The sequence below is a fragment of the Lampetra planeri genome, chromosome 72, assembly GCF_965212315.1.
Source record: "Lampetra planeri chromosome 72, kcLamPlan1.2.h2, whole genome shotgun sequence".
NCBI lineage: Eukaryota > Metazoa > Chordata > Hyperoartia > Petromyzontiformes > Petromyzontidae > Lampetra > Lampetra planeri.
This window is the reverse complement of record NC_136177.1, coordinates 2,526,952-2,541,213: the sequence shown is the minus strand read 5'-3', so window position 1 is coordinate 2,541,213 and position 14,262 is coordinate 2,526,952. Positions and strand designations below refer to the sequence as shown.

Sequence of the window (14,262 nt, the reverse complement as noted above, 5' to 3'; positions counted from 1 at the left end):
GTGGGGGAGAGTGGGCGGGGCTGTTGGTGGGGGGGAGTGGGCGGGGCTGTTGGTGGGGGGGGGGAAGTGGGCGGGGCTTTAGGTGGGGGGGTAAGCGGGCGGGGCTGGGGGGATAGAGCTCCGCATCTACAACGATTGCCGCCAAAACGGATGGTGGCACTCACAACAAAATAGCCACGCTGCTGAGCGCTGAGGATGTAATTAACTCGGTAGGCTAGACCAGGATCCGGTAAATAAGATGGAACAAATATGAACACTCTCACTACTCTTCGTGACGTCATCGGCGTGAGACGCCCGAGCGGTGGTGTCCCGCGCTGGTGACGTCATGTCATCATGCGGCTGCGCGTGACGTCATTTACCTCTGCCAATTTCCTTTCTAGTGGCAATCCTTATTCCTGGTTCTTTCGGTGAAGTCACGTAGATAGAAAATAAAAATATAATTAAAATTCAATTCCAAAATAAAAGGGAGGGGGGCGGGGTGATAAGGGGGTCGGTTGGAGGAGGGGGTGGAGGGAGGAGGGATGAGGGGGCGGAGGGAGGAGGGTTCACCCCCACTTCTGACGCATTTCACCCTCTGCGCCGCGTGACGTCACGACACCCGAGTCACTTTGTTCGCCGCTCGCTGTGGAACAAGGTGAGACGCTGCGCCATGTTGCTGTTGTTGCTGTGATTTTTGGTTGTTGTTTACCCAGGTAAAGCTTCGCTTCTTCTTTCTCTCCTAGGGATATCAATTGAGTAGCAGCTACGGATCGATATCCACGTGCGGCCTTGCCATGCATTATTTTGTTTGCTTTCATTTTCTAAGTTTAAACAGGACCCTGCGGGGTGGGCTGGTAGGAATAATACTTGGTACCGGTACAGGGATATCGACCGGGTATAGAGGAGTTAAAGAAAAAATTACTGTATTCTAGTGTAACGTTAATTAAAGGTGTTTGTTTTGACAAGAAACGCTGTGAGATTTAAAGACTCGTAGTCTTTCATTTCCAAACGATCACATCTGAGATTAATTGACCTTAGATGGGGAAACTCGAATGCATTTACTAGTATATTGGAGCAGATAGAGCAACTGGAAAGCATACCAGTGAACGATGTAGTGAACACGACAGAGATGTGGTGAACACGGCAGAGATGTGGTGAACACGGCAGAGATGTGGTGAACACGGCAGAGATGTGGTGAACACGGCAGAGATGTAGTGAACACGACAGAGATGTAGAGATGATAGTGAACACGACAGAGATATAGTGAACACGACAGAGATGTAGAGATGATAGTGAACACAGCAGATGTAGTGAACACGGCAGAGATGTGGTGAACACGGCAGAGATGTAGTGAACACGACAGAGATGTAGAGATGATAGTGAACACGACAGAGATATAGTGAACACGACAGAGATGCAGAGATGATAGTGAACACAGCAGATGTAGTGAACACGGCAGAGATGTGGTGAACACGGCAGAGATGTGGTGAACACGGCAGAGATGTAGAGATGATAGTGAACACGACAGAGATGTAGAGATGATAGTGAACACGGCAGAGATGTAGTGAACACAGCAGATGTAGTGAACACGACAGAGATGTAGTGAACACGGTAGAACTATAAGCGAGTGAATAGCAGCAGCGACGAGGCCTCTCGCTGCCTCTGCTCTGCCGCTGCCGGGCTGCAGATTCAGCCGAGTCAGGTACCACTGCCAATATGCACAACAACAACAATAAACGTGCTGCGTTTCATCTCTGTGTTAATAAGCCTGCCGCACTAGGCCTCACGAAGCCTGCCGCACTAGGCCTCGTGCCGTGCTTTTCGTTGCTAAATAAGGCGATTAAATGTATCTTGTCTCTGTGTTAATAAATGTTTCTTGTCTCTGTGTTATAAAAACGTGCTGCGTTTCAGTAAAATAATTGTTTTTAAATAAACGTGCTGCGTTTCATCTCTGTGTTAATAAGCCTGCCGCACTAGGCCTCACGAAGCCTGCCGCACTAGGCCTCGTGCCGTGCTTTTCGTGCACAAATAAGGCGATTAAATGTATCTCGTCTCTGTGTTAATAAATGTGTCTTGTCTGTGTTATAAAAACGTGCTGCGTTTCAGTAAAATAATTGTTTTTAAATAAACGTGCTGCGTTTCATCTCTGTGTTAATAAGCCTGCCGCACTAGGCCTCACGAAGCCTGCCGCACTAGGCCTCGTGCCGTGCTTTTCGTGCACAAATAAGGCGATTACATGTATCTCGTCTCTGGGTTAATAAATGTTTCTTGTCTCTGTGTTAAAAAGCGTGCAGCGTTTCAGTAACGTAATTTTTTAAATAAACGTGCTGCGTTTCAGTAAAGTAATTTTGAAGCGAAGTTTAAAGTTTTGCCGTGATGCGCCGGAAGCGACGGCCATCTTGTTTAATTCACATATCGCAGGGGGAGCGGGCGGCCATCTTGTCAGACAGGGTCATTCCAAGTGTTTGCAGTAGGGGGCGATGTTGATACACGGACGGACGGACAAACGCGGACGGACGGACGGACAAACGCGGACGGACGGACGGACAAACGCGGACGGACGGACAAACGCGGACGGACGGACAGACGCGGACGGACGGACAAACGCGGACGGACGGACAAACGCGGACGGACGGACAAACGCGGACGGACGGACAAACGCGGACGGACGGACAAACGCGGACGGACGGACAAACGCGGACGGACGGACACATTAATCTATTGGTGGTCTGGTCCACTTCGTTCCTACCAGTAAAATGTTTCTTCACCTCGCCGCGTCTCAGTGTCCTCGTCCAGGGGTGCCCTGGCTGAGATGTGTACACACTACACTATTGTACACACACACACTACACCACTATACACACTACACTACTGTACACACTACACTACTGTACACACACTATACTGTACACACTACACTACTACACACACTACACTACTGTACACATACACTACACTACTGTACACACTACACTACTGTACACACTACACTACTGTACACACTACACTACTGTACACATACACACTACACTACTATACACACTACAATACCGTACACACTACACCACTGTACACTACACTAATGCACACACTACACCACTACACACTGCACTACACACCAACTTACTACTGTGCACACTACAATACTGTACACTATACACTAATGCACACACTGTACTGGCTGTAGTCGTAGATAAACTAACTCTATAGACGTGTCTACTGGCTGTAGTAGTAGCTATACTAACTCTATAATAATATTCTTTGGTTCAAAGAGTATTTTTTGGTTCTTTCGGTAAAGTCACGTAGATATAAAATAAAGTGAATAAAAATAAAAAGAATAAAATAAAAATAGAAAAAAAAACACTCGTGTAAACTGTAGCCTGGTTATTAAGTGTGGTGAATGAACTGGCAGTCTATAATGTAGACTGTAGCCTGGTTATTAAGTGTGGTGAGTGAACTGGCAGTCTATAATGTAGACTGTATCCTGGTTATTAAGTGTGGTGAGTGAACTGGCAGTCTTTAATGTAGACTGTAGCCTGGTTATTAAGTGTGGTGAGTGAACTGGCAGTCTATAATGTAGACTGTAGCCTGGTTATTAAGTGTGGTGAGTGAACTGGCAGTCCATAATGTAGACTGTAGCCTGGTTATTAAGTGTGGTGAGTGAACTGGCAGTCTATAATGTAGACTGTATCCTGGTTATTAAGTGTGGTGAGTGAACTGGCAGTCTTTAATGTAGACTGTAGCCTGGTTATTAAGTGTGGTGAATGAACTGGCAGTCTATAATGTAGACTGTAGCCTGGTTATTAAGTGTGGTGCGTGAACTGGCAGTCTATAATGTAGACTGTAGCCTGGTTATTAAGTGTGGTGAGTGAACTGGCAGTCTATAATGTAGACTGTATCCTGGTTATTAAGTGTGGTGAGTGAACTGGCAGTCTTTAATGTAGACTGTAGCCTGGTTATTAAGTGTGGTGAGTGAACTGTCAGTCTATAATGTAGACTGTAGCCTGGTTATTAAGTGTGGTGAGTGAACTGGCAGTCTTTAATGTAGACTGTAGCCTGGTTATTAAGTGTGGTGAGTGAACTGGCAGTCTATAATGTAGACTGTAGCCTGGTTATTAAGTGTGGTGAGTGAACTGGCAGTCTATAATGTAGACTGTATCCTGGTTATTAAGTGTGGTGAGTGAACTGGCAGTCTTTAATGTAGACTGTAGCCTGGTTATTAAGTGTGGTGAGTGAACTGGCAGTCTATAATGTAGACTGTAGCCTGGTTATTAAGTGTGGTGAGTGAACTGGCAGTCCATAATGTAGACTGTAGCCTGGTTATTAAGTGTGGTGAGTGAACTGGCAGTCTTTAATGTAGACTGTAGCCTGGTTATTAAGTGTGGTGAATGAACTGGCAGTCTTTAATGTAGACTGTAGCCTGGTTATTAAGTTTGGTGCGTGAACTGGCAGTCTATAATGTAGACTGTAGCCTAGTTATTAAGTGTGGTGAGTGAACTGGCAGTCTATAATGTAGACTGTATCCTGGTTATTAAGTGTGGTTAGTGAACTGGCAGTCTTTAATGTAGACTGTAGCCTGGTTATTAAGTGTGGTGAGTGAACTGTCAGTCTATAATGTAGACTGTAGCCTGGTTATTAAGTGTGGTGAGTGAACTGGCAGTCTTTAATGTAGACTGTAGCCTGGTTATTAAGTGTGGTGAGTGAACTGGCAGTCTATAATGTAGACTGTAGCCTGGTTATTAAGTGTGGTGAGTGAACTGGCAGTCTATAATGTAGACTGTAGCCTGGTTTCTTCACCTGAGGACGGCTGCTTGCGTTTTAGCCGAAACGTGAGAATTATTTTTTATTTTCATTATTTTATTATTTCCTTTCTACGTGACTTTACCGAAAGAACCAAGAAGATGAATCCCTGCAGTCACGAAAGCTTTAAATCGAAATGTAGCCTGGTTCTTAACTGTAGCCTGTTCTCAGTTTCCAGTCGGCATACACCCAAACTCTGGTCCTGCCTACTCGCGTGATGGGTTGCTTACACTCAGTCCCACCGCTTATATTAAATATGTTCACCCCTTATTCCTTTATAAACCTCATGGTTTGGGTATTCTCTTCGTCAAAGGGCCCAGATCTCGCCGTCGCGGTTATCGAGATGGCAGGAGTCATACTCTGCATGTTACTCCTCATGCTTCATGTGAGATTATCCATCTCGATGCATCCACTATCTCCCATCCTTAATACCACCATTCCCTCGTACTATCATCCACCACCTACCACCGCTTCATCATCAGCCTTGTGAATACCAATCATCTCCCTTAGCCACCCTCGCTCCACCGCTAAATATACTTAAGCTACCTGCTCCAGTCAAATCTTGATTTGAAGCTTTCGTGACTGCAGGAGTCCATACTCTTTGGTTCTTTCGGTAAAGTCACGTAGTTAGAAATAATATAAAACAAATCACGATGTTTCGATCGCAACACACGCGGTCGTCATCAGGCAAAGGAGTCAGCCTCTAAAGGCAAACCGTTTACAGTAGAACCTCTGATCACGAACGCTTCTGACCACGACCAAATCGAGTTGCGACCAAAAAAAATCACAATTTTTTTGTATCTGGTCATGAACACAAACTCGGGTGGCGATCAAACACGGCCGCGGCCGATTTCCCCTTCCGCGCCATTTTTTATAAGCGCCAAATTTCCTGTCGTTTTCTTAGGTTTTTTCGGTAAAGTCACGTATCAAGTACTTCATACAGCTGTCGTGGCTGTGACTGTTCCACCTGAAGACGGACGCTTGTGTTGCCTCCGAAACGTCGTGATTTTGATTTTATTTTGATTAATTTTAATGTTTTACCTACGTGACTTTACCGAAAAAACCTAAGAATATGAATCCTTGCAGTCACGAATGCTTCAAATCTAGAATTTCCTGTCGTTTGTTTACAATCAGCGACCCACGTGTGGCCGCTTGCTCAGTCAGTCTCGCTTAGTCAGATATTAATTTTGTGAGTGTAGTCATACCCCTCCCCCCTCATTCAAGCCGTAATTTAGAGAGCGAAAGCTCCGAGTACGTAAATCGCTAACATAAGAACCCGTTAATCTTTTCTCGCATCATTCATACGATGATGCGGTGAAGTAAACGTTCATACGATATTACGACGAATGCTTCCAAAAACAATACTGTACCCAAATATTACTGTTAACTTACTTTCAATAGAAACATGAATTGCTCATACGAATATTCTCTCTCTCTCAGAATCGACCGACTGATGTAGCAGACGAAACAATCATCTTGTTGAACGATTCTAAACCTTGACGCGGCAATGTTAGTTTTCTCTGTTATTCAAGGTTTTCTGAGTGTTATTCAATGTTTTTACATTTAGTTTACTATTACACTTTGAATTCTATGGCATAATTAACTATTTTTGTGCTTAAAAATAAAAAAATAACAATATTTATATACAGTTCGTAGGAGTCTGGAACGGATTAATCGTATTTACATACAATCCAATGGGGAAATTAGGTTCGAGTCATGACCAAATTCGGTTGTGACCAAAGTTATGGAACGAATTATGGTCGTGACCAGAGGTTCTACTGTATAAGGGTTTGGGGATGGGCGTAGCCCAAGTGTATCCACAACACCAGAAGCACGGGCGGTGCACGAGTGCTAATGCAGCAACAATGCCAATGAAGCAACAATGGCAATGCAGCAACAATGGCAATGCAGCAACAATGCCAAACGCTGGGGATGTGGGGGGGGAAATTAACTGCATTAGCATTGTTGCTGCATTGCTGAACTTTCCCCAACATTTCTTCAGAGATGACATCCGAATGTTCTTCTCCTTTCCTTTTCCCCTGACCTCTCCCGCATCTCATTCTGCCTGGTTTCTATCCAACCTTGGATGGCACGTCACTCTCTGTCCCTCAACCCTTCCAAAACTCAAATAATCTTTCCCCGGCCTCATTTTCCCCTCCTCTCTGCCCCACCATTCCCTGCTCCTTTTTCTATTTCTCCTATTTCCTTAGCCAGCAGCATTTGTATTATCTTTGACTCTTCCCTCTCCCTTACTGATCACATTTCCACCACTACCCATGCTTGCCGGTTTCATTTGTTCAACATTCGCAAAATCCGACCACTTATTTCCACCCCTGCTGCAAAACTTCTAGTCCATTCCCTTATCCATACCCATCTGGACTATGCTCGGTCTGCCCATTTACTCTTTTGTCCTCCTCCAACAAATCCAAAACAACTCGGCTCAGCTCATATTCAACCTTCCCTATAATTCCCATACTTCGGCCCTGCTCACACAACTGCACTGGCTCCCTGTGTACTACCATTACCTGTTCAAATTCCTCACCCTGGTCTCCAAATTCCCTCACGGTCTTGACCCCACTGTATTGTGCCACTATTGTATGTCTCTACGTCGCCTTCTTGCCCTCTATGTTCACAATGTTTGCCGTTTCTCTGTTCCTCCTACTCCTTGCGGTCAATCATGCTTTTGTTCTATTTCTCTTGTTGCACTCCTTCACTCGAACAAAATTCCCTTCCACATTGAACAGTCACCTTCGATCACTAATTTCCATTCCGCACTCAAGACGCCCTTAATCTCCACCTCATACCCGCCACAGTTACTTTTCCTTCATTTTCTCATATGGCTCTCACTCATTCCACATTCATTCAATCCATTCATCATTATTTATTGTCAATTTAGCTTTCACCAATTTCACACATCAGAGGTTTGCCCATTGCTTCTTCTCGTCTATTTAAATAACATCTCCAACGTTACATTAATATGTACCATTAATTCTGTGTAAAGTGCCTTGGATAAAGCGCTATATAAATTATTATAAGATAAGATGAGAAAAATAATACAAAACAAGAACAATGGTTCGCTTTAATGTTACTTCTTTAACACTCTATCAAACGAAAAAAAACCTGCAATCTTATATTTTGAACCATTTCTGAATGACACGCACAAACATGTTCATGGGGCACTTAAAATCGATATTTAAGGGCCTTAAAATGAAAAATCTAAAAGCCACCTATAGACCAAATTTCAGCTTTCTACCTTGACGGGAAGTACCCGAGAGGTTTTTGAGACATACATCCAGATTAAGATCTTTATTTATATATAGTAATCGAAATTATAATATACGTTTGTAGAGTGTACCACAAGAGTCAATCTCTTCTCTAACCCATGCCCCACACCCGTTTATCTATCCGGTCAAACAAAAGCTGTTTGGGCATGCGGTGGCTGGGCATGCGGGCCACATGACCCAGCCAAGCGCAGCCTTGCCTGCCAGATCTGCTCACCAATGGGACTTGTTTCATGATTTTTAGAGGATTTGTGAGCTCTGCACACAATCCAGCTGGGTTAAACCCAGGATGGATAGTAGGCCAATCACACGTCGACTCATTTATCCACTCACTAACCCACATCCTCACCCAACCTCACGCTCACCAACTAATATACTCTCACGAACCCAATCGCTCAGAACCAGGGTAAATGGCCATAAGTAGGCGGAGGGAAAAGGCCCATTTAAGGAGATGCTTTTCAAGACAGACTTAACTATGTCTCACGACTCTGTCTTACTAATCAGGGTGGCTGCTACATTTGACCAGAGTGGTGAACCGAGCGTGCTGTGATTTGTGACAGCACAGCAGTGGGTTTAGCCTGCTGAACGGCACATGGGCAAAACCTGCCCTGGCACTGGGAGAGGAAGAAGATTGAGCAGTACCTTCCAGTCAGCATGGGTGCCATTATACACGCAGCGCTCGCCTTCGAGCTCATCATGATGCATTCCTCGAAGTGAGCACCAATTGTATCAGCCCTAAAAGCGGTAATCATACCGCATTGTATACTACATAGGGATGCATTCCTGAAATTACTTATGTACGAGCAATATATGAGGGCTTCATTGGGGGTATTGGTAACAGTGTTCATAATAAGTGATAAACATTTCCGAAATAAATAAATGTATGGAAATATCAGTATGTATTGTACTCATGAGTGCTTTTTACTATGCTGCAAGGCAGTGGTGGGAGACAAGGTTAGAGGAGCTGCTGCTGGATTTCCAATCTGGTTTTTTTCTTGGAGAAGAGCTCCAAGAACTCCATGATCTGCTATGTTGAACTTCTTTTGCACCATACGTAGCCTACCGTGCTAATCGGAGGTCTAACTTTCTGTGCAGAGGTTTCTTTTAGGTGGAGCCCTGAGACTCTTATCCTGGTCTCACGAGTTCTCAACCTGGTTAAGTAAATCCATTTGTTTTTCTTCAATGTAATTGTGGAGGTGGGGTCTGGTTTGCTCAGAGCCGTGCGTTGCTCTCGTTGGCTGAGCGAATGATGGGAACAGCAACGTTTCCTAGACCAGCGCTGCTGCTGTGTGTTCTAACTTGCGAGTAAGCACTTTGTAGATTTTTCTTCATTTTAAAGAAAAAATCTCCAGGACAAAGCGCGATAGGGAATCGGTACTCTACGGGGTTGTGCTAAGCGAGGGCTGCTTGTATGTGCTGTGTAATATGTGTGTATATATTTGCAGAATCGTTCACGTGGAGCAGTGAGATTTGGGGCTGGAATTAAAAGGCATCGATGCTTCCAGTGTCCTTACAATACGGATGAGATGGGCAAATTGAAGAAACACCAGAGAACACGCACGAAAGAGAAGCCCTTCAAGTGCATGGTGTGTGGGGTGACATTTACACAGGCAGGATCTCTTAACATTCATCAGAGAAGACACACAGGTGAGAAGCCCTTCAAGTGCACTGTGTGTGGGAAGGCATTTTTACTTAATCGAGATTGTCAAATTCACGAGAGAAGACACTCAGGCGAGAGGCCATTCAAGTGCACTGTGTGTGAGAAGACATTTTCATGGTTACAATGTCTTCGTGTTCATGAGGTAATACACTTAAGCAAGAAGCCATTCAAGTGCACTGTGTGTGGCAAGTCATTTGGGCATCAACGATGTCTTACAAATCATGAGAAAATACACTCCGACAATAAGCCCTTCAAGTGCACTGTGTGTGAGAAAGCATTTGGAGATACAGCACATCTTAAAAGACACCTTATAATGCACTCTGACGAAAAGCCCTTCAAGTGCACTGTGTGTGGGAAGCCATTTGCACGGCCTGAAGGCCGAAGGAGGCATGAAAAGATCCACAATAAGTCGAAGGTGAAATCGAGACGTGGACGTAAAAAAAGAGCCGCATTGAGCCCATCTCGCATGGAACAAGGACCAGAAGACAACCCAATCGTCGCAACGTCGCTAGCAGTGAAGGTGAAACATAAAGAACTGAAGGTGAAACATAAAGAACTGAAGGTGAAACATAAAGAACTGAAGGTGAAACATAAAGAACTGAAGGTGAAACATAAAGAAGTGAAGGTGGAATGTGAAGTGAAGGTGAAATGTAAAGAGGTGAAGGTGGAATGTGGAGTGAAGGTGAAATGTAAAGAGGTGAAGGTGGAATGTGGAGTGAAGGTGAAATGTGAAGAGGTGAAGGTGAAATGTGAAGAAGTGAAGGTTAAATGTGAAGAGGTGAAGGTGGAATGTGAAGAGGTGAAGGTGGAATGTGAAGAGGTGAAGGTGGAATGTGAAGAGGTGAAGGTGGAATGTGAAGAGGTGAAGGTGGAATATAAAGAAGTGAAGGTCAAATGTGAAGATGAAGATTCAACTCCAGGACCTGACCTCCAGGTGGATGAAGTCCGCGTGAAGCAGGAGAAGGATTCAGACTCTGAGGGAGAACGAGGCCACCACAGGGAATTTGTGGATGTGGAGGTGTGGGTGGATTTTAGGGGAGTGGTGTAACAACGGCCGAGTTTGATTCCCGCTCACGGCTAACACCGGTGACGATTATTTGAACCGGTCCTGGGCCTCCTGTTGGATCTATGCCCTGTTTTCCGTTATTAATATTAAGAATAATTAAGAAAAATTTTTTTTATCTATATATATACTTTTTTTAATTAATTAATGAAAACAACCCACTACAAGCACACCAGGAATCCATAAAACATGGAGGGCGGTTAAAATGTTGAGAATTTGGTCACAAAGAGGTCATAGACATCCAGATGGACAAAAGATGTATGGACTAGCCTCCCAAGACATCTGGAGATGTACAGATAAGGTGCAGAGAAAATAACGGTTGCAACTCGCGTTTTCTTAACGTTTTCCTTACCGAAAAGTAGAAACTTAACAAAGATAATTAACCAACAAACAATAATATTTTTACTATTATATGTTTCCTACCTACACGACCTTCCAAAAAAAACTAAAGAGTACGAATTCCAGAAAGCTTAAGTGGAAACATAGTTACGCTTAACCTCAGGACATTAAAATATAACTCAGAATAAACACCAATCTCTGGAGAACTAAACTTGGCGAAGCCCAAAATAATAATATGACGAGAATCATTACGAATATTCATTAAACATAGACGAATGATTACCACGATACTAAGACCGAAGGAACTCATAGAATATAATTCAAGAATAAATGTAACACACAGGACCACATAAATGTATTACAAACATCTCCTCAGCCACCTTTGTCTTCCAGCGGGGTCTGACAAGCAAGGAGGGAGCAAAAAGGTCACAAGGGGGGGGGGGGGGGTTTGTGCTGACATTGTTGTTTTCTCTCGCAAGAGACGCGGAGAGAGGAGAGGGTGCTCAAGTTTTGAGTTAAAACACGGCAATCTTCGTCTCTCCGCAACACGGACAGCAAGATTTGCACACGCAAACAAATAACATTCCCCACCCCTCCTCCCAAAATGGTTACACAGCTGGGTCTTTACTAATAAACACGCACACGACACACGAAACACACGGACGCAGATGTGTTCAACCCACAGAAAGATATATGACGGCCTTCAAACAACTCGGGAAGATTGAGTGGATTTTCTCAATATAAGCCGGGGAAAAATCCATCCACCACAGATCGTCAGGGGCCCTGGCCCCCACCACAGATCGCCAGGGCTCTGAGGCCATCTCGTCGCCAGGGCTTCGACTCCACCACAGATCGTCAAGAAGTTTTCGTCATCCAGAATGACGAGGTTCGCGGGGTAGCGACGTGCCGCTACAAGCCGAGGTCTGCACCACCTGAGAAGAATCGCTACCCTGAGTCGCCGAGCTGTGAGTGAAGCCAACAAAGACGCCAACGTCCACCCTGCCACGAACGAAGCATCGCTCCTCGTCAGAGTGACGACCAGCGAACAACCCGCAGGAAAGGCGGAGATCGCCAAGCGAGCGCCACCCAGCGCCAGCAGAGCTGCGCCACCGTGCGCCACCGTGCGCCACCGTGCGCCACCGTGCGCCACCGTGCGCCAACGAGCGACACCCAGCGCCACCGAGCGACACGAGCGACCGAGCATCTTCAAGGACAGCATCGTGCCAACTCGTCATCGAGCAGTGGAGAGAGAGAGAGAGCACAAGCAGAGACACGCCGATCGAGGGAGCAGCAGGAGCAGAGCGGCGGCCACGCCCAACCCAGAGAAAACTTCTGGCCGCTGTTTGTATCCTCCCACACCACACAAGCTAATGACACAACTCCTGGCTCTAAGAATTAATTAATATTACAAGGGGACAACGTATACACAGCACGTACACGAATAAGACTTTAAAAGAAAAATTGTCTTTGCGTTTCAAAAAGGGTTGCCATTTCGAGGTGGTGCGTTCAATATCAACTGATCGTGCAAAGCAGTTGCTGCCGTTGAGTTACATGAATAAGAAATGTTTTAGTCATTCATTTTCGTTAACTGCATAATTTCGCCAATGAAGTATTTTTAGTCATTCATATTAGGTAATTGCATAGTATCGCAAATGCATAAGTGTTTATTCATTCATTTTAGTCAAATGCATAATATCGTAATTGCATAAGAATTTTAGTTATTCATATTAATCGAATGCATAGTATCGCAAATGCATAAGAGTTTGGTTATTCATGAATTATTGACGCATGTTTGACCAGCATGATAGAATGTCACATGCTTGTTAGAATAAAATTACTTAACACCAACTGTTCGAGTGCTTCTTTCCAAGTCCATGCAAAACTATCTTATTCATAAGAGCTGTTGCCTGTGATGAGATCTGAAACTGGTGACCTAAAATAATAATAAACACACTAAGATAATTGGTAAACGTTTAATCGATGATAATCGTGTTATCCTGATTGATATAACTCTGGATAAACGAAGCTAAGCCTAATTATCACAACTGCTCACATTAACATCATCGCAAGCATCCGCATAAATTACTACGATTATCTCCGTGATTATCATAATTTATGCATATAATTACACGCATCATCATAATTTATGCATATTAATACACACATTAACATAATGCGATTTGCGCATTTTTCGGAAAATTATTAATTTTATTATTTTCATCAAAATTTCATGACCCGACAAATACAACACTCCCCTAGGTCAACTCGGTCACAAATGAGTACCTGGTACAATGTGTAAACATCGCCACTGGGAAGACAAAGGTAGTTGGGCACGATGCTGGTCACCCATCTGTCACGTTACCTATCCACGGAGGGCTGATGGTTGAGGTGTATTGCCGTCGAGCTGGTGTTAGACCACTCAGAGACTTGGCTGTTAGGGATGTGTGTATATATAGGCCTTTTTCCAAAATTCATATCAAGAATAATTCGGCCAATATATATTTTTAATAAATTATTTTACCCCGCTACCCCTAACAAGCACCCAGCATTTGGAGGTCGTAAAATGCCATTAAATAATAAACTCAGGGCAGAGGAAGGTTAGCGACTATCTGGAAATTTCCAGATTGACAAAGGGCATATGACCCCGACCTTCCAAAACGTTCTGGATAGTTCATAAACAAATATGCAGAGCCAGGAAAAAAAACACTCACATAGCAGAGACAAACAAACAACATTACAACTCGCATCTTCTTTAACGATAAAAATTTGAAACTCAGCAAAAAGAACAAATCCACGTTATAGGCTGGCAGTCTTATCAGTGGTTTTATCATTGTTACTTATTTTATTTCACCCTTATTCAACTCATTATTTTGTATGGTATCTTTCTATGTAACTTCACCAAATGAACCAAATACACGAGCCCCTGCCATCACGAAAATTTAAGTCCAAACTAATGCTATTCTTCCAGCATCAAAATATAACTCAAAATAAAACACCAATCCCTGGAGACAGACTTATAACCAAGCTTGGCAGAACCCTCAAAATAATGACGTAATGAAGAGCATTACGAATATTGATTAAACATGAACCGAATAATCACGATATATTAAAACCGGGTGTAACTCATAAGAGATCCAAGG

The 14,262-nt window shown here is 43.9% G+C and overlaps 1 protein-coding gene across 1 annotated transcript; it reads left to right on the top strand.

The window, feature by feature from the left end:
- The first annotated feature begins 549 nt into the window (after window positions 1-549).
- LOC144737704 (uncharacterized) lies at window positions 550-12,970 on the top strand. Its single transcript, XM_078620557.1, has 2 exons — window positions 550-634; window positions 9,506-12,970. The coding sequence occupies exon 2, from the start codon at window positions 9,587-9,589 to the stop codon at window positions 10,766-10,768; it is 1,182 nt and encodes a 393-aa protein (XP_078476683.1). The 5' UTR covers window positions 550-634; window positions 9,506-9,586; the 3' UTR covers window positions 10,769-12,970.
- The last annotated feature ends 1,292 nt before the right edge of the window (window positions 12,971-14,262 follow it).

What these genes read in the sequence shown, in the direction of transcription:
- LOC144737704 (XM_078620557.1), top strand. Translation starts at nt 9,587, where the DNA reads ATGGGCAAATTGAAGAAACACCAGAGAACACGCACGAAAGAGAAGCCC.